The sequence below is a fragment of the Solea solea genome, chromosome 4 (assembly GCF_958295425.1).
Source record: "Solea solea chromosome 4, fSolSol10.1, whole genome shotgun sequence".
In the NCBI taxonomy this organism is placed as follows: Eukaryota; Metazoa; Chordata; class Actinopteri; order Pleuronectiformes; family Soleidae; genus Solea; species Solea solea.
Window position 1 is genome coordinate 17554412 of NC_081137.1, and position 18784 is coordinate 17573195.

Here is an 18784-nt window from a genome sequence, read left to right on the forward strand (position 1 = left end):
GTACTGTAGAAAATCCACACGTCAATCAAAACACCACCACACCAGTTCATCCATTCCTCCTCCTATCCGTCCACTATCTTCATTATCGCTTCACCTCATCGTCTAAAATCATTACACTACTCATGGCGATAGAGCCGGGTGTCTGTGGTGCTGCTACTAAAGTGTCTTGTCATGTCCAGATATTTCATCTAATATCACTGTTCATCATTGAGCTCATCATCTCATTCTCATCCATCCTTTTTTTTTTCTTTCTGTTCCTTTTTGTTTCTTTTCCACCTCTTTCTCTCTTTCCGCATCCCTCTGTCGCAGTCGGCGCGTCCAGTAAGTATTCCATTTCATCCCATTGTTGCATGTGCATGTGTGTGTGAGCAAAGAGAGAGAGATGAGAGAAAGATACAGAATGTATATATATATATGTATGTAGAGTATATATCATTTGACTATTTCCAGCAATTGTTAGCAGCAAACTTTGGTCATTTAAAGCAGGGGTTTTCAAAATAACCAAGGGTCCTATTCATAATGTCATTGTCATTCTACTCCTAGATGCTGTTAAAGTTAGCCCCTCATGGCAAAACTTGACCAAGTGTCACTGGTGGGCACGTAGCAAAAAAAAAAGAAAAAATGAGGATATTTCTCGACTCAATTGTTCAAAAATACTACCCCTATTCTAGTAATACAAAGATAAATGCAAATCGGTGAGGTATTCCTTTGACACCAATGCAGCATCAGATCTGGTTCCATGAATGTTAATGTGTCGCAATACGCTTTGGGTTGACTGACTTTATCCGTGCAGTAATCAGCTTTTCCAGGCCTTTGTTACCACTGCTCCATCACCAACAACCACACATTTACCCCCTCTCAGGTCAGACACACTTCATTTTCTGAACAATTCAGAACTGGTGAATAATCCCCTTTTTTGTAATTTATCGTGAATTCTTTCACGGCCCCAACGCTGAGAACCACCGCTGTAATGACATTGTTTTGCTTCTGTTTTAATCATGCGTTAGCTCTTATTCAAATCAGCATGCAAATCACCCGACTCATTACTTTGTGGTAGAGATGTGGTCTTCCATGTCATATTCATAACGTTGGAGGTGGAAAGTTGCTAAAAGCTCTTGAGTTCACAAGTTGTGACTTTTGGCTCACGGCTGTAAAGTTGTGTAGAGTTTAATTGTTAAGTTTCCTAATGGACCCTGTCTATATTCCATATATTATGGTGTTATACCATCTGAAATCCTACCATTCATTCATTTATTCATTTATCGTCTAACTACTAACTACTACAGTCCATCAGTGGATTTATTATTACCTCTTGGTCTTGAGTGACTGTCATCAATATATCATGCTTAGTCACAGACAAGATAACTTACATAAAACACTGTTATGGTTGCCTTGGTTGAGACATAATTACACACTTCCGCTCCTGCCTATTTAACAATTTTTAAGTAGGGGATAGACAATTAGTGTTTAAGTGCCTCTGGAGACATGGAGAGCAGGCTTTTGATCACCTCGCTTCCATTACCACAAAGGAAAAGCCTCCATTAATACATAGGATCTTCAATTTAGTACATAAACACTCTTGTATGGATAAAATAAAAGAAAACACACGACTCAAGCCCCAAATATCTCCCTGTAAAATAAATGAAAAGAACATTACAGTGTTGCAGTCCTACGCTGATTAATCACACATTCTCGGGCGATTTTTATTTTCTCTCTGCTGCAAAATAGCCGTTTTATAGTGTTTCTTCTCCAGCAGAGAGACCCCCACAGCTAAAACACAACACACCATTGTTTGTGATGCAATATTGGGTATCTTTTCCACATGCGCTGACCATTAAAAGGCAGTCCAGCATTCTTCTTTAGGCGTGTTTTAAAAAGAGATGAATCTGCGGTCTCTCACAGGTGTCTAAAGGAATGGGCGGTCGGGGCTGTTTCTGTTCCGGTGTCACAAGAACAAAAAGAGGGTGGAAGTGTGAGTGATGGGTTTCATGAATGGATCAATAAATAGATTAGGTAACACAACAAAGAGTCGTCTTATTAGGCTGTGGGCTGTGGAGAAAGTGCAGTATTTATAGCGTGCAAAGGAGCTTGAGGCCTTCACCTAATGATTCCCCCCTTTCACCTCTGAATTTATTCACATATCTTCTAGGCAGCAGCAGGGTTGCAACTAATTATTATATTGTCAATTATTTTCCTTAGGTTGTCAGTAAGATGTTAAATCCACAAAATGTCAGAAAAATGGTGGAAAATATCAATTGGTGTTTGTCCAACATCAAAAAACAGATGCTTTAAAAAAGCCTTATCAACTAATTGATTAGTAAAACAGTTATCACCAACTATTTTAATGATTGTTAAATTTGTTTGAGTTGTTGAGTTGTTTTTTAAAGTTCTTTGATTTGAGCTTCCTAAATATGTTCTTGTTTCTTATAAAAGACAGAAAAGTGAATATTCAAAACAAGACAAAATGTGAGGAAATTATTTGGAATTAATCAAAGAGAACCCTTTTTTAAGTCACGTCGAATCTTCATAGCAAGTGAAACATCCGAAAATCAAAGCTGCGAACGTGACTTGACTGTGCAGTCACTGTGAAGTGAGCATATTATGGCAAAATAGTGGTTTTAGACTGTTAAAAAGATTAAAATAAGACCTTAAATACATGTGATATGAAAATGTGCATTACCCAATACCTTACCCGGAGAAAAAAAGGACTGAAAATGTCAAAAAACAAATTGTAACTGTGCCGTATATTGATGTACGTGAGGGCCGAAAGGAAGATATAACACTTTCCTTATTTCTTCTTCTGGTGCAGTCAAAATTTCCACTTGACACTGGCCACAAAAACAAATTGAGGCTGACAAGGACTGAACCTAAAGAGGTCAATTAAACTGGGGCGCACCAATATCTGTCACAGCAGGCGGGGGAAACGTAGCAAGGGCTAATGTGACCGTCCCAAAAAACTCAACTGGTCTAGGTTGCACTTACAGTAAGTGCTCTCTTGTTATATATTTTTATTCCTACAATGTAGTATCACTACCAGAAGACAAAAGGAAGCTGCATTTGTCTGTGTACATGGTTGTTGATAGATTAACTGAGGTCATTAGCTTCCAGAGCTGTTCCTTCTAGCTAGCTTGGGACAGCTAGCTTGAAGGAATAGCTCTGGAAGCTAATAGGGAAAGAAGTTTAACCACAGATTTCTCTGTTGCTATAGTTGTGTTAATGTGCTTAGGAGGCAAGGTGTTAAACATCTTTTTAATTTGCCCTGTGGGAAGGGTAGACTTCTCCGTGTGGCCCTCACCAGCGGGCCCTGACTTTATAAACACTGCCGTTCTTATAACTCACTCCCTGTCTATTTAAAGCTGTTCCAGAGCTTCAGCTGATATATTGATGTTGGACAAGTAGGTCGAGGTCCTGGGCCCAAAGGGCCAACTCCAATTTAAATAAAAAACCTTAAATGAATTATGGTTATGCTTAGGAAATAAAAGAACCGCCTCCTCAATCATCATTTCGGAGTGGAAACAGTTGAGGAAAAAACAGTTTATGGGGAGGAGGTGCGACGGTAGACGATGAAGCCGGAGACCTGTGTGGCAGGAATAGCAACAGCAGTGTGAGAATGTGTTTATTCAAGCGAAAGTGTTTGAAACACATTGTCTGCATCAGCGTGGGACTGTGACAGCTGCCTGTCACATAAAGGCCCCTGAGGTGCTGGGATGGTGTGTGTCTGCGCGTGTAGTCGTCTAGTGTCTGTGATCGCTTCAGTATGTTGGTGCAAATCACACGTCAAGTGTTTTGGGTGGGGCAGTGGGGCACACACACACACACACACAAAAAGCTCAATAAAAAAATAAAATAAAAACTTCATGGAAAGTATTTCCACATGATTGAATCCCTCTATTAAAGTGTTAAGCACTTCTGCTATTCCATCTTAATTTATTACGGCCAATTTAGCTTATTATTATTATTATTATTATTATGCTTTGGACAAGCCAGCGAGTTGGGTAACTACAGTTTATTTGAGATGGTTCAGCTTATTATTAACTGTTCCCTATATTAAAAGGGTTTACGGTTTTTAAAAGCTAGTTTTACAGTAGGTAAAATTAAGCTGAACCAACTCCAGAACCTCAAGCTGGAGAGCCTTTGTGAAAAATACTTAAATATTAGAATATGTATGAGTAATATGAGTACATTATTTGCATTTATTTAAGGTATTCCGCAATGTTTCTTTTGAGTTTCAAACTTAAAAGTGATGGACTGTAGAGCTGCAACTAACGATTGTTTGTTTTGTCCACAAACCAAAATGGTTTGGTTTTTTAATTATTTCTTTGTTATATGGAGCAAAGAAACCAGAAAATATTCACATTTAACAAGCTGAAACAATCAGAAATCTCGTTTTTAATCATGCAAAAAGCTTCAAACCGGTGAATCAATTATCAAAATAGTTGACGATTCATTTAGTAATTGTTTCAGCTCCAATGGACTGGCGACCCACGCGGAGGATAAAGCGCTAGACAATGCATAGGGTACATTTCAACAAAGTCTACTCTCTGCTTTGTGTCAAATGTGGAATCATTACACAAGACAAAAAAAATCTTGACATAAACTGTTTTTCCCAAACGTGCACAGCTGACTTGGCACAAGGGTGTGAACAGATGTTGCCATACAGACACGGAAACACGTTATTTTCTCAACACACTGGTGATAATTAAAGAAAAACAGGTGCACATTTACTGAGAAAATGCATACAATTATTAGCATTTAAGCTCCACTGCATGCATATTTCTCAACAGTATTTAAATGGAGGGTGAATGTTACCGCCAAGCTTGGCCTCACAAACACTAGAAAGCCATACAAATATTCACATTTTCTCACATTTTTACAACAATTAACTTCCTACTGAGCTTATCTTGAAGACACTGTTATAACAGCCTGCTCCTTGTTTCAGGTTCTCAAAGGGAGAACTTGCAAGGACATCTGCACACACAAACAGCAGCTCACAAAGCCCCGTTTTTTTTAACGTCACTGTTACACTGGTCTACTTTTGATTTAGCACTTCAAACGCATATCATTCTTGTAGCCGTCCATTAGTTTGTCGCGGTGCCAAGAAAAAGCCTGCTGTCGCTGGCCTTCAGCGAATCACCATCGCTCCATTTCTCAGTCTGCCACTCGGTTGTTTATATATGGCCCATACGGAGCAGTCGACAAGTAAAGTCATATTTACTGTGTTTACATTTTCCAACAAAAGACAGCCATTCATTCATTCATTCACGTGCCATCGTGCACATGGACGAGAGTGGGCCATGTCTTGTCTTCTGGGTGCAGTTATTTTAGTATTAATGTTATGATGATTATTTGCCTCGCTGTGCAACAGGCGTGTAGAAACATCCCAATAAACCTACTTACTAGAATTCTGCAATAAAAATAAGGCAACTGGCTTGATCATGACCACAAGGGCCATATCTGGTATCCAGTAAAAGTTGAATGTGAAGCCATTGGTGACTCTCACCAGCCATTCTTCCTAACCCGCAAGCAAATATTCATTGGAGCTTGATGTGAACCCTCACCTTGTAAAACTTATCGTGAACAACTCTCCAAAACTCACTTCACATATCTTTGCTGTGGGAAAAAGGTTTCTCATCTTGAAGACAGCATCTGGTTCTCCTTACACACACACACACACACAAATATTTAAAGAGACCCAGCACTTCACACTCAGACCAGACTCTCTCCTCCTTCAGCCTGACAGTTCTTATCATAAAAGCAGTGGAAAAAATTGCAGTTGCAATGCTTGACTATTTTTGCCTCCCTCTCGGCGCGTTAGCCGTGTGACATGATCTCAGACTCTGGTAAAGACTTTCCAGAGACGTATCCCTTATTCAAACCCTATTTGAAGGGGTTTCTTTCTTTATTTAGACTTAAAGGAATACTTTATAATACCGATTTTGCATTTAGCTTTGTATTACTAGAATAGGGGTAAGTAGTCTTTGTTACGTGCCCACCAGTGACACTTGGTCCTGTTGGACCTAAATCAGTCGATAGACAGGGTCACTAAATGACACTAAACACTAAATTCATGCAGGCATGTTTTATTTACTGATGTTTGTCATGTAGATCTCAGCTTTTCAGCTACAAGAACCTTTTCTGCCTCTCTCCCATGTTTCCTCCTGCCTTAAATCTAGAGCGCAGTGTCACACTGAGTGCACCTATTACTGCTAATTATTTATTACAGCCCCGGGGCAACGTGTCGGCTTGCCTCCTCGGATTGAACACAGTTGTTCTCCAGACAGTGCACCAACACGACATTTTAATAACCTGAATCTTCTTCTTCTTCGTCGCCGTCACCGAATGTGGGTCGAAGTTGTGACGTTGCGTTAGACACACGGGGGGGAAAGTGTTGACATATGGCTTGTTTGGCAGGTTGTTGTGGCACACAGCATCTTTTCTTGCGCGTGTGTACTGTACGTGTGTGTGTGTGTGTGCACTGGCCTGGAGATGGATCACCCTAGATTTCCTAAGCATTTCAGACCTGAAATGAGACAGTGGATACATCTGTTTTTCATTCATTTACTACAAATATAAACACATTTTCTTTATGTCTAGACCCAATTCTTGTGACATATTTAGTCGTTCATGTCTGAAAATGGCTTCAGAAACACATCAGTCAGGCTCATATCAGACCCAAGAATGTTTCTTGTAAATAGGTGTTTGAGAGGTTGGAAGTCCTTCAATTGATTTTAATTCCACTATTGTGTCTTTCCTAAAATAGAAGACTGAATAAAATGGAAATATTGGCTGACTCGTGCCTAAACTGTTTCCCAAAGACTGCCAGACTTTGACCTTTCGGGTTAAATGAGGGCTGCAGGTTTGATCTAAGAAGGTGACCCCGTGCACCTCCTTTTGCTGAGAGATCCCCTCCCGCTGTGTGGTGGGGCCGCGGTGAAAGCAGTCATTACAAAGGGAAATAGTGCAGTAATTCCCAAAGGGAGGGCAGGTTTGAAATTCATGAAATTCAGCATGTACGTGCATCAGAAGTGAGCGATTACAAGCAGCAGGCAATCAGCGTCAGAGATTGGGCAGTTGGGGGAAACTCAGTCCCTTGTCAGGCTCCGGAACCGTCATTTTATATCAGAGAAAAAATTCGACTACTTCATATTCATCCCTCTTTTTTTTGTGCTGACTGGACCCTCCACCTTGTTTATCTTGGTTTCCCAAGCCGTTCTTTCCTCAAGTGAACTATAACCATCCTAACAAAACGCCTCCTCTGGGGGAAACTAATGTCAGCAAAACATTTCCCATGGAGTAAATTGTGCATTACGTTAATGCCGCCTCTTAAGGCTGTTCATTTTCTACTGATGTGAGTCCCTTCAGTCAGGGTTTTCTCTGTGTAAAAAAAAAAAATTATTATTTATTAATTCTGTTTTGCACTAAATAATCAATTCCCGATGACGGTTTGCGTCTTTGTCTCAGTTGCTCGCGACGCACATTGAGGCTGAGAATGGAAGCGAGGCAGGAGATCAGGTGGGGGAATGAGAAATCAATTAGGCCTGGTGCATTATGCATTCTCACCGTCCCTCTGTATGGAGGGAAGCCGGTTACTTGCAACAGAATCAATAGAAATCAGAGATTTGCATGTGTGTGTGTGTGTCTGTCACATTATATGATACCCTCCCCTTTCCCTCCTGCTGATCCGATGTCCAGAGACGTCTGATTAGCCCGGTGCTTGGGATCAGAAAGGTGAACCACAATCCCCGAGTTTTGGCTCCTCTGGGTTCTGGGCTGACCTTTTCCATAGGCTCTTCTGTCAAAGCAAAGGCTATTGATTGTTATGGGCCTTAGCTTAACTAATAAGCATCTGTACCCGCTGAAGAATCCAAGGTCATAGAGCAGCTGGAAGTACTTTGGAGAAGAGACAAAAATACTAGTCTTCGACGAAGAAAACCTCCAAGGAGAAATGGACGGAAACTGGGGCTACATCCACACTAACCTGTTTTCCTTTAAAAATGCATACACTCTGCTTAGTTTCTGAGCTTTCAGTTTCAATTTCACCTCCTCGTCAGTCTCGTAACAGAAATCCTTGCTCTGCACTTTTCACCAGTGTTGTTACTTATTATTAATACTCTCAGAAACGAAGCAAACTACTTAGGAGAGAATCGGCTTCTTCTTAACACCAGCAACAGAGTGCCACGTACCTGAATGGTCCAACGATGGCCATTTTCAAGCGGTTTCCGATTGGACACAGATCACTTCTGATACAGGGCTTAAACACATGTCGAAATGCAGATTTAATTGGTCTGAAAACACAAAATTTAAAACATGGACACAGTGAAAAATGAGTCTGGAATACCGAATACTCATCGTATTTACACGACTCTCGCTAATTCATGTCTTCACGGACATGTGAAGAGGTGGCGCAGGCAAAGGAAAACACTTGTCCTCGCAGCAGATAACCTGTCGAGTGGCACACAAGTGGAACAATCAAGCTTTGTTTCTCTTGTTCTCTCCCTTTCTTTTCTTATCGCCGCTCTCTCGTTCCCTCGTGTTCGCCGCCAGATTGCTCGCGCGCTCCTTCCCTCACTCGTTCTCTCGCCTTTGTCTCAAAGTTGACAGGAAGCAGACAACATTGTTCTCAACCAGAAACAAACACTGCAGCGAATGCTCAGCCGGCTGTCCTATTACCGGCGCTCCCCGTGCCCCGTACTCGCCTTGTTTTTCTTAATGAGGAAATAAACAAGCTGCATCGGCTCTTGTTTGTCTCGTGTTTGAGCCGGAACTATTCATGAGGAACCGAACATAGTCTTTGGTTCCAGCTGTTGAGCAACATTTTATCTGAATCTGAGTGGTCTGGAATTAAAAGTCCTGGTTTTGCTCTCCGGTGGAGTGGATCGGCTTGATCATGTGTCTCTCTCTGTGTGTTTTCTGTCTTGCAGTGGCTCCTCAGATTGTGGTTCGGCCTCGGGACCAGATCACTGCACCCAGTCGCACCGTCACCTTCCTCTGCAGCACCAAAGGAAACCCTCCGCCCGCCGTGTTCTGGCAAAAAGAAGGCAGTCAAGTAAGAGAATTTACGTCATTCGTTTGAGAAAGCGTGGAAAATTGGAAGTGGGAGGGGCTTATGAAAATGAAAATCAGCTTTCATCAGGTGACTTTTTGTCATGTCTCATGTACTGTACATGAATGAAAGTTGGTACACATGTTTATCACGTCAGGCGGACTTTGCTGACTTTGCTGGACTGAATGTCCTTTTTTGGGCGATTTGGGGGCGACTTTGCACCAGTGGTATTTTTTATATTTCGTTTTTTTTGTTATTGTTTTCCTTCCATACTTTACATTTCACAATTAAACATAATTACCAAATCTCCTACATCTAATGACTTTATAATAAGCCTTGCTTTTGAAAACACACTTAGAGTGAAAGACAATCTCTTAATGGACCATGTTGTTGAACACGTAGCTTTCTGTCTGTTTACATTTTCACAGTGCTATCAGAACTAATATTTTGAGTAAAATTGTTGACAAATGTAATCAAAAATCACACATGCCCCTAATCAGGTCTCTGTATATTATTTAAAATCTTCTTAATTACATCTCCTTGAAAGAAATCACGTTCTTAAATTTTAATTATGAGTTTCTGCGTCTTGCACAATACAGCAAAGATTAAAGGAAAAACAGACCTTCAGATAATTAGTTCTTATAAATGACATTATAACTAGGAGCTGTTTTGCCTTCCTGCCTTCCTGCCTTCCTGCAGCTCCTCTTCGCTGCCATGTTCCTCATTGTCATGCTTTGCTTTTATCACCGTGTGCTGCACTTTAATGCCGGGATGACTCATACACACACACACTCCTACACACACCATCGAACACACATGAGACTATTCTCCAAAGCATGAGTATGCAGAGGCCCGTATGTCTTCGAGTGCATGTGTGTGGGTTTGTGCATGCAGAACTGCCTCCGCGTGTGTGTGTGTGTGTGTGTTGGAAAGCGAGTGTGCGATAAGCACAGCAGCCTGTTGGAATGCTCTGAAAGGCCTGACGAGAGTGTGTGGGTGCCTGTAGCATGGCTCCCAGGTACAGATTAGGGGGGGGGTGGACGAGCGAGATTGGAGGAGGCTCGGAGAATGTGTGTGTGTGTGTGGGAGTGAGAGAACAAGAGTGGAGGACAGAGATAAAAGAGGAGAAACGCATGGAGGAGGAGAGGAAAGGAGAGGAGATGTGGGCAGCATTTTGGGAACGGCGACCGAGTTTCAGTAGAATTGTACAGTTATGAGGAAATGAGAGATCAGCGATTGAACGAAACAAATATCTCGTGGCATCGTAATATTACATGTAAAGCCAAAGCCAGTGAGATGTTTTTTTACAGGAACGGCTTTCAGACAACAACAGACGAACAAATGTTTTTGAAAAGCCTTCGGGGATTCTGCTCATGAGAAGGTCAAAAAGTTTTGGCTTTGCAGCATCATTGGTGTTAAGTGTCCTTGGGCAAGACCTTAAAGTTGCTGTGCGTAACTTGTCTTGATTGTTGTTGCTGCTGCCGTTGCCTTTGTGTGGTTGGTTTGTGAGCAGAAAGGGAACATTACTTGTGTGCTGCATCCTTCATCTGATAATGGGTTCTGTCAAACTATACTCTCAGACCTGATTGAGGGAGCGTTTGTGTGTATGCAGCGGCAGTGCAGGGGGCATCATGCCTTTATCCAGTCAAACAGCTGAATAATCAGTTGTAAAACAGTGTTTTTCTCTTTATAATTGTCAGGGTTCACACAGGTCTGTGAAATCCTTGAAAGTTTGTGAATTTGAAAACATTTTTAAGGCTCTTGAAGTTTTAAAAAATCGCCCTAAATAGACATGGGTCATTGAAAGTGCTTGAATTTCGTGCAAGAAAGAAGTTAAGTTGATTTTCAGGTCAATGTCTCCCGCCGCCAATGTGCCCTTGTTTGTTAACGACGCCACCTACTGTTTCATGGGCCCTGCATTGCTTGATGTATGTAGACTAAACATCTTCTCTCTCCGCCACTGACGTGAGATTCCATGCGGAACAATTAGCCGTAAACGTTAAGCAAGAGAGGGCAAATGCAAATTCCAAGATCTCTGGCTCAGCAAAGAAAATGACAAAGACTGACTTGCCCAAGATCCCAAGGACAATCACTTGTCCAGATACTGAGGGTGCTGCAAATCAATAAAAGTGGACGCCATTGGCGAAGCGGCTCTTACAAGTTGCCCTCCAATCTTAAGCTGTCTCAGCACATTTGGTTAGAAATTGGTCCTGGAAAGATGTGAGAACCCTGAATTGTGGGAAAAAAAGGGTTTTTCAGTGTCAGATCCTTGCGTGATGTATTTTTTTCTTTTTTCCCCTCCTCCAGATCTTGCTGTTTCCCTCGCAGGAGCCTTCACAGTCCGGTCGCTTCTCCGTGTCCCTGAGCGGTGAGCTGACCGTCGTCGACGTCCAAGTCAAAGACTCTGGCTACTACATCTGCCAGGCTATCAACGTGGCGGGCAGCATCCTGACTAAAGCGCTGCTGGAGGTGGAAAGCTGTGAGTTTAAACACACGTACAAACCACACACAAACAGGCAAGGTGGCATGTGGATTTACATGATTAAATACCCCGGTGGCTCAAAAGTCCAAAATACATAATAAATAATGGCATCATTGTGAGTCATTGTTGGCTGCAATAATGGAGATTAGGAATCGACTGGACCGCTTTGCTCAAAGTTTAACTTTAGAGCCTGGTTCGAAATGACATGCTGCTGATGATTTATTCTGTATGCATTGTTAAAAATAGAGCGTATGGTTTGTTGACTGCCAAAATTACCCTTCCAGCAAAGTCATTTAGGTTACATCAACAGTACTACCTGCTAGTTACAAACCACAGCACTTTTGCCGCATTTAAATCTGGCGTCTACACTTTTTCAGTTCTGTAAAACAGAGAGTTTTTGGTAACGCTGCTGGTCCTGGTCGACATGATGATGAGGCTGACAGTCACTTTCAACTTCCTGGTTTTGGTCTTATCAGTCCCAACAGCCGGGTCTCAATTCAGGGTCCACCTCCTTCTGAGGCTGATTGTAATCACAGTGTCGCGACTCATCTGCCCCCGATTCGTATTCCTAAATTTGCGACAAAGGAGCCAACAGATGGATCTTCCCCTAGCCCGGCTCATCCCAGGATAGATTGAAAGGCGATAATGATGACAAAACAACAACAAAATATGAGGGGAACACCGTTTAAAATACAAGTACCAGGCTTCAGCTCGGTTGAATGGCTAACGGTACATTTGCACCGTTGGCTGTACATATGGATGTGTGTGTGCCAAATGGGTGCTAGTATGCTTTGAGCAGCTGGCGACGAAGGCAAAATAGAGAACTATTGAAACTGAGGGCGTTGTTTTCTTTTACATTAGTGTGAAAAATGTTTGAATTGCGCCTTTAATGAGTGTTTGTGTACACATACATAATGGGGAAAAACAGTCGGACGGCCGTACGTCATTAGCATTTGTCATCGAAAACCAGCGTGCAAACTCCAGTTTTACCCACTTGTTTAATAATTAATGCCCACGAGGCTGAAAATAAACGACTGTTAGACTTTCCCCCTGCAAACTGGATGAGGCAAAATCGGTGTATGTGTGCACACTATCTAAATGCAGCACCTTACCGTTTGACAATCCCCCCCGATTTCCTCTTTCTCCCCGCTTCACATGTGATTAATTATTCCACACAATCTGCCGATTTACACCCCTTCCCCTCCTCCTCCCACCCACGTTCCCTTCCCAATCCCCTTCAAATCTGTCCCAAATGAAAATATCCATCCTTCAAGATGAGCAAACAGTGGGAGTCCTTATCTGATGTAATAAAAAGAGACAACTGGCGGTGCCGCTATGCAAATAACCCGGCCTCGACATATGCCGCTCGACTCCCACTCGCGGAGTAAACATGGCTTTTGTTTGGCTCCGTTTGCGCTCACTTGTGTGTTGACTTTTCACATTTTTCAGGGTCTGGCCTCTATTATCGCGGCGGCATCGACAACACACGATACATGTGAGGCCGCGCTCCCTGTCTGCGGGGAAATGTCACGCTGTGGGGTTGATGACATGTTCTAGCTTTATGTGCCGAGTGCTTTGGGACCAGTGGTTACCACCGCGTAATATAAAGAGAAGAAAAGAGGGGGAAAAAAATGGGACTTTATGCTGTAAACAGTCTTCAGTTCTTTCCACATCCTTTTAACGAGGGTTTGTTTGACTCCAAGCTCACCATCACTATTAGCTGGCCACGTTCACATCACAGTGTTTACGCTGCGGATTGAACTTACAGACGTGCAGACGTGCAGAGCGGCCATATATGTCCACCAGTTTAGGTGTCGGCATCCCATTTATTTATTCAACACGTCCACATCTGCGAGCTACAGCTGGACAGATGTGCATGTGTGTGTGTGTATGATGTGAAGTGAAGCGCCATGGTGCCGCTGATGTAAACAAGGCATACGGCACTTATTCATCTGTTTTTTTCCATTTCACAAGCTCATGAAAGGGTTCCATAAAACTGTAAGTGAAAAGTAAACTTTCGCATTGTGAGAGTCTGCCAGGAATGTGTCTGCGTGTGTTTATCAGACATCTGTTAGATTTCTGGCCTACACACAACCTACAGATATAGAGTAGAACCCTTGAATGTATGCGGTTAATCAGAGCATTGGAGTCATGAACATGAATTAGTAGTAATAATAACAAATCAGTCAAAAGAAGCCACATATACACACATTATAATAGGCAGAATAAATTGCCTTGGCTTGCCGTCGTGTGCGATGAATAAGAATCCCGAACCTGCCAAATGCCTAAAATTGAAAATGTATTAACGTTTAATAATCCTTCAGCACCTATTAACACGTGATTCATGGTGGTTCAGAAATGCTGTGTTTGTTGAAAAGACATTTTAAGTGTCATAAATAAAACGCACAGTCTACTTATTACCTTGTCAAATGGCCCATCAGCCCTAGGAGGTAACTGCGTCAGCTGATGGCTGCCGGAGACAAATCTATGGCATCTATTTGCATGTCGAAACGGGGCCGGGGGAGCAGTGAGACGGATGTTCTCTGCTGGTGACATTTTAGTTTGCGCTCAGCGGTATATGACGCGGTTTCACAGGCTACTGCTCAGACGGGGCTGCTTGTCTTGGGAACTCCATCTCGTACAATTATGACAAAATGCTACTGTGTATAATGGACTGGAGAGTGAGAGCAAAATCTGTTTTCCCCACTTGTCTCAACTGTTGTGATGGATACTGTCACGTCAAGTAAATGTCCGCATAGCAATCAAGTCTTTAGTTGCAACATCTCATTAACGTCTTAAAGGAAACCCATTCAAGTATGGATGAAACATTCTCGATGACTTGCACATTGCACGGACCCTGGTATACTCGTGCATCAGGGTCCTGTAGTATCCCACTCCACCATCAGGTGGCGGTACAAGTTGATGACGCTGCACGCAGAACTATACCAGGGCATTAAGATTTGCAATTTCCCTCAAAACACTTTGAGAGAATCCTTTTTAAATTTCGCAGTTCAGTTTGACTCATGGATCCACTGCTGAAATTGAAATGGTCAAAGGTCCAGCTTCTCTGCAGTTCAGGAAAATCATAGCCACATTTTTGACAGAATATACAAATACAGAGTTACTTTAATGAGAAAGCCTGACGCAGAATCTGACTCTGTCCTCCATCCCTACAGCCCCTTCAGACCGCGTACCTCCCATCATCCGCCAGGGACCGGCCAATCACACGTTGGCGCCTGGTTCCACCGCTCAGCTACACTGTCACATCATGGGAAACCCCATCCCCAGCATCCAGTGGGAGAAAGACGGCCAGAGGATCCTGGGAAATGACGGGCGCGTCAGCCTGATGGAGAACGGCACTTTCCAAATCACCAACCTGCAGGTATTTAAACTCACGAAGAACCAGCTGATTGTGTTTCAGACCTTTCAGATGTGCTTTTATGCAATGACCTTCCACTTGTTTCATGTAGTGTGTACATGTTGCTACCTGTCATTCCATCACGCCACACCTCCCAGCCAACTCATTAAAACGAGTTTTGGATATGCACATCACTATTTGCACATCAAACGTGACGCGGTTCACACTAGATAAACATATTCCACATAATAAAACAGCAGTTTTAACTAGCCGAGGAGTACGAGGCACTTAAACAGAGGACATTTTTATGGTTGACTCAAGTAATGAGTTTTTATGAGAAGAGGAGAGGTGGGGAACGGAGCAAAATGGCATCGGCGACGCGTGATCTCCATGATAATGAGCGCGCAAGGCCATTAGCAGTCGTTAGCGCCGTCTTACTCAATGCTAATGAAATCCATTCTGCCCAGAATTCCCTCCTGGGTACGAAGGAACACCTGATGTCACTGGGGCTCTTGGTGGCCTCACACATTAACTGATCCAAGGGTTCTCAATGATTAACGATTGCTGAGACTTGTAATTAAATCCTCAATACATCAGTGCAAGTGGACTGGATGAATGGGAGAGGGCGAGGAAGATGGAAGAGCAGACGCCGAGCGAGGGGAGAGGATAGTAGCTCAAATGGTGGGCTGTCAAAAGCTTAAAGTACATTTTATGCTGCATTCATGTCATGTGGGGATAAAAAGGGGAATGACTTGACAGCTGAGAGCGCCAACCTGGAAGGGCTCATGCTTTGGAGCCCATTTGAAGCTGTCAAATGCCATGTTGGAAGTTCTGTGTAGACTTTGGTTCAGTTTGAGTGGATTCCACACAGTGAACAGATGTGCCCTTAGGGTGCTGGTGTGTTTGATTTCAATGTTTTACAGCAACGATAAACATAAAAGAAAAAAAAGGAAGAAAAAGAGGACAGGGTGTATCTAAAACTTTCAGTCAGTACCTGACTTGTAAAAAGCTGCTGTATTTCATTTGAAATGTTGCTTCTAACATTCCAGACAATGACAGATGGATACAATGACCACCACTATCACACCAGCCTCTATTCAGTGTGTATAGCAGAGCACTTTCTCCTCATGCTCTCTCATGACAAAAAGCTGAAATATAATCAGGTTCTGAGTCTCAGCCAGGGCAAATCACCGCATACGTTCAGTTGCTGGAAACTGGTCTTCTTAAGTGCATGCCCTGCTAGCAATACCAGCATAGATTTTGTTGTGTTTTGGTGCTGGTGACCAGCATTATGCTATTCTATGCTGGTCTATGATGGTCTATGCTGGTCCACAATCATCATTATGCTGGTCTATGATGGTCTATGCTGGTCCACAAGCATCATTATGCTGGTCTATGATGGTCTATGCTGGTCCACAAGCATCATTATGCTGGTCTATGGTGGTCTATGCTGGACCACAAGTATTATTATGCTGGTCTATGCTGGTCTATACTGGACCACAAGCATCATTATGCTGATCTATGCTGGTCTATGCTGGTCCACCAGCATCTTTATGCTGATCTATGCTGGTCTATGCTGGTCCACCAGCATCTTTATGCTGGTCTATGCTGGTTTATGCTGGTCCACAAGCATCATTATGCTGGTCTATGCTGGTCTATGCTGGTCCACCAGCATCTTTATGTTGGTCTATGCTGGTCCACCAGCATCTTTATGCTGATCTATGCTGGTCTATGCTGGTCCACCAGCATCTTTATGCTGATCTATGCTGGTCTATGCTGGTCCACCCGCATCTTTATGCTGGTCCATGCTGGTCTATGCTGGTCTATGCCAGTCTGTGCTATTCTAGTAAACAAAGCACAGATTCACAAGCTTAGCCAAACAACTAAGGATGGGCCACAGCTGCTTCTGTGACCTTTCACTAGTTTGGACCAGAAATGGGGATTTTTTTACACCAAATATATTACTTATAAAACGTATCAGGATAATATGCCAAAAAAAAGAACTCATGTAATCCCTAGATCTGACTTCCTCCTGGACTGAAACCACCACATCTACCCAAATCATCAAACAACAAACGTTTTGACCGTTCATTCATTCATTCATTCATTTCTCATCACTGCTGACTATCACAGGATACAACACACAGAAACAAACAACCATTCACACCTATTGTCAATTCAGATATGGTACTAACCACTGTCATTTTGGCCTTACATAGTGAATCATGCCAAAACTGTTCAACACAGCATTGAAAACACAAAGTTGAAGGATCAGCCTCACATAGAGAAGTTCTCCTATGGATTTTACGTGATGTTGGTTGTTGAGTTGTAACGCATCGTGTGATCAGAGCAGTCAACCAGTCAAATTGGAAATTACAGTTCTAGTTTTGCTGTTGTACCAACAGTTAATTGAGACTTGGTATAAACTAATCAGTCAACAAGTCACTGGTGTATAGCGGTGCTGTAATATTTACCTTCATCATCAAATAACAATGGAACAATAACGGTTCAGAAACACTTTTCTTAAAACTGATTAAACTAATGACGTCCATCAGTCTTATTTCCACTCTGACAAATAACACTTGTATAAATCCACGTAATTAAAATGCATGTGAGAGATTTCTGAAAGCTCTAAACCTTTTTTTCTCGATTCGAGATTTGCTATGAATCAACTTCCCGCACATAATTGGACAAGTGTGTGAAGTGCATTATGTGAAGGGGGGGGGGAGAGAGAGAGAAATGAATCAGTGTTCATAAATCACATTTAACCCCGAAATAATCAGTATAAATAAGTTGATCTCATCTGGGGCCCTGGAGCGGGGACAGATGGTCTGTTTGTTCCTCACACTCTGGCAATGAGGAGATGCCATTACCATGGGATCTCTGCCAGAAACACACACACACACACACACACACACACAAACACTACCTCTGTCCCTCAACGATGCCAAGACGTCCTGGACAGACGGGAAGTGTGTGTGTGTCTCTGTGTGTGTGGTGATGGGGGGGGGGGGGCTTAAAAAGAGGCTGCTAAACGGTTAATGTGGGCGTAGTCATCAGAGGCTGTGTGTGGTAATGACAAGGTAAAAAAACAACATGTGAGGGGAGGGGTGGGGGGGGGGGATGAGGCACCCAAACAAAGCCCGAGGACAGAACGAAGGACCACATGGACACAAAAGAAAAACAAATTACCGGTGTAATCGGGTTAGAGTTTATGTGAAATCCCAACAAACATGTGTTGTACTTGGTAAATTACATTACATTCCGCCACCTGCATCTCTCCAAAAAAAAAAAAAGGGAAATCTGACATCATCCTCCGTGGTACCGTGGCGAAAGTTCAGCCTGGTCGTCCACGAAGGAAAGTAGTTTTCTCGCTTTCCTGTGAACCGTGGGACAGTGCAAGTGTCATCGGGAGATGAACGTTGAAGAGAAAGTTGACGCAAAAAAAACACCACAAGTGGCTCAATCACTACAACACTGACATGCACACTTATGTAAATAAGTAACGTTGCTCCCAGAGACTTTAAATGGCAACAGCTGATTTCTGGGAAGAGGCACAGACATGTCCCTAATGTCAAAGATATAATTAAGCTGTGATACATAAGTAAATATTCACACATTCCCTCTTCGGGTTTGGAACTCTTCCCCTCCCTCCCTCCCTCCTTTCTCCTCCTCTCCTCCTCATCCATTTTCAGCAATCTGTTCCATGCGGTGCCCAGAGCTGCCGCTCCTTGATTAATAGTCAGGTGTCCCGGCTGTTTACCCCACCCGCTCTCCGCGCTGATTCCCTGCGCACTGATCAAACTCCACCATCTGGGGACCCACAGACAGACGCATCATGAGCCAGGCGCACAGGTCAGCTCAAGGTCAGGGCCTATAGAATAGAGAGGAGGAGTGTCGC

General features: G+C 42.9%; 1 protein-coding gene across 6 annotated transcripts in view; it reads left to right on the forward strand.

Moving 5' to 3' along the window:
• Positions 1–18784, forward strand: part of robo3 (roundabout, axon guidance receptor, homolog 3 (Drosophila)) — a 159656-nt gene that overhangs the window by 120855 nt on the left and 20017 nt on the right. For 4 of the 6 annotated variants that reach the window (XM_058627182.1, XM_058627181.1, XM_058627185.1 and 1 more), the window contains exons 7-10: positions 310–321; positions 8922–9046; positions 11351–11522; positions 14702–14907. In XM_058627182.1, the coding sequence (XP_058483165.1) occupies positions 310–321; positions 8922–9046; positions 11351–11522; positions 14702–14907 (515 nt within the window). The remainder of the gene's footprint in view (positions 1–309; positions 322–8921; positions 9047–11350; positions 11523–14701; positions 14908–18784) is intronic. The other 2 variants (XM_058627184.1, XM_058627187.1) reach the window with 1 other exon arrangement.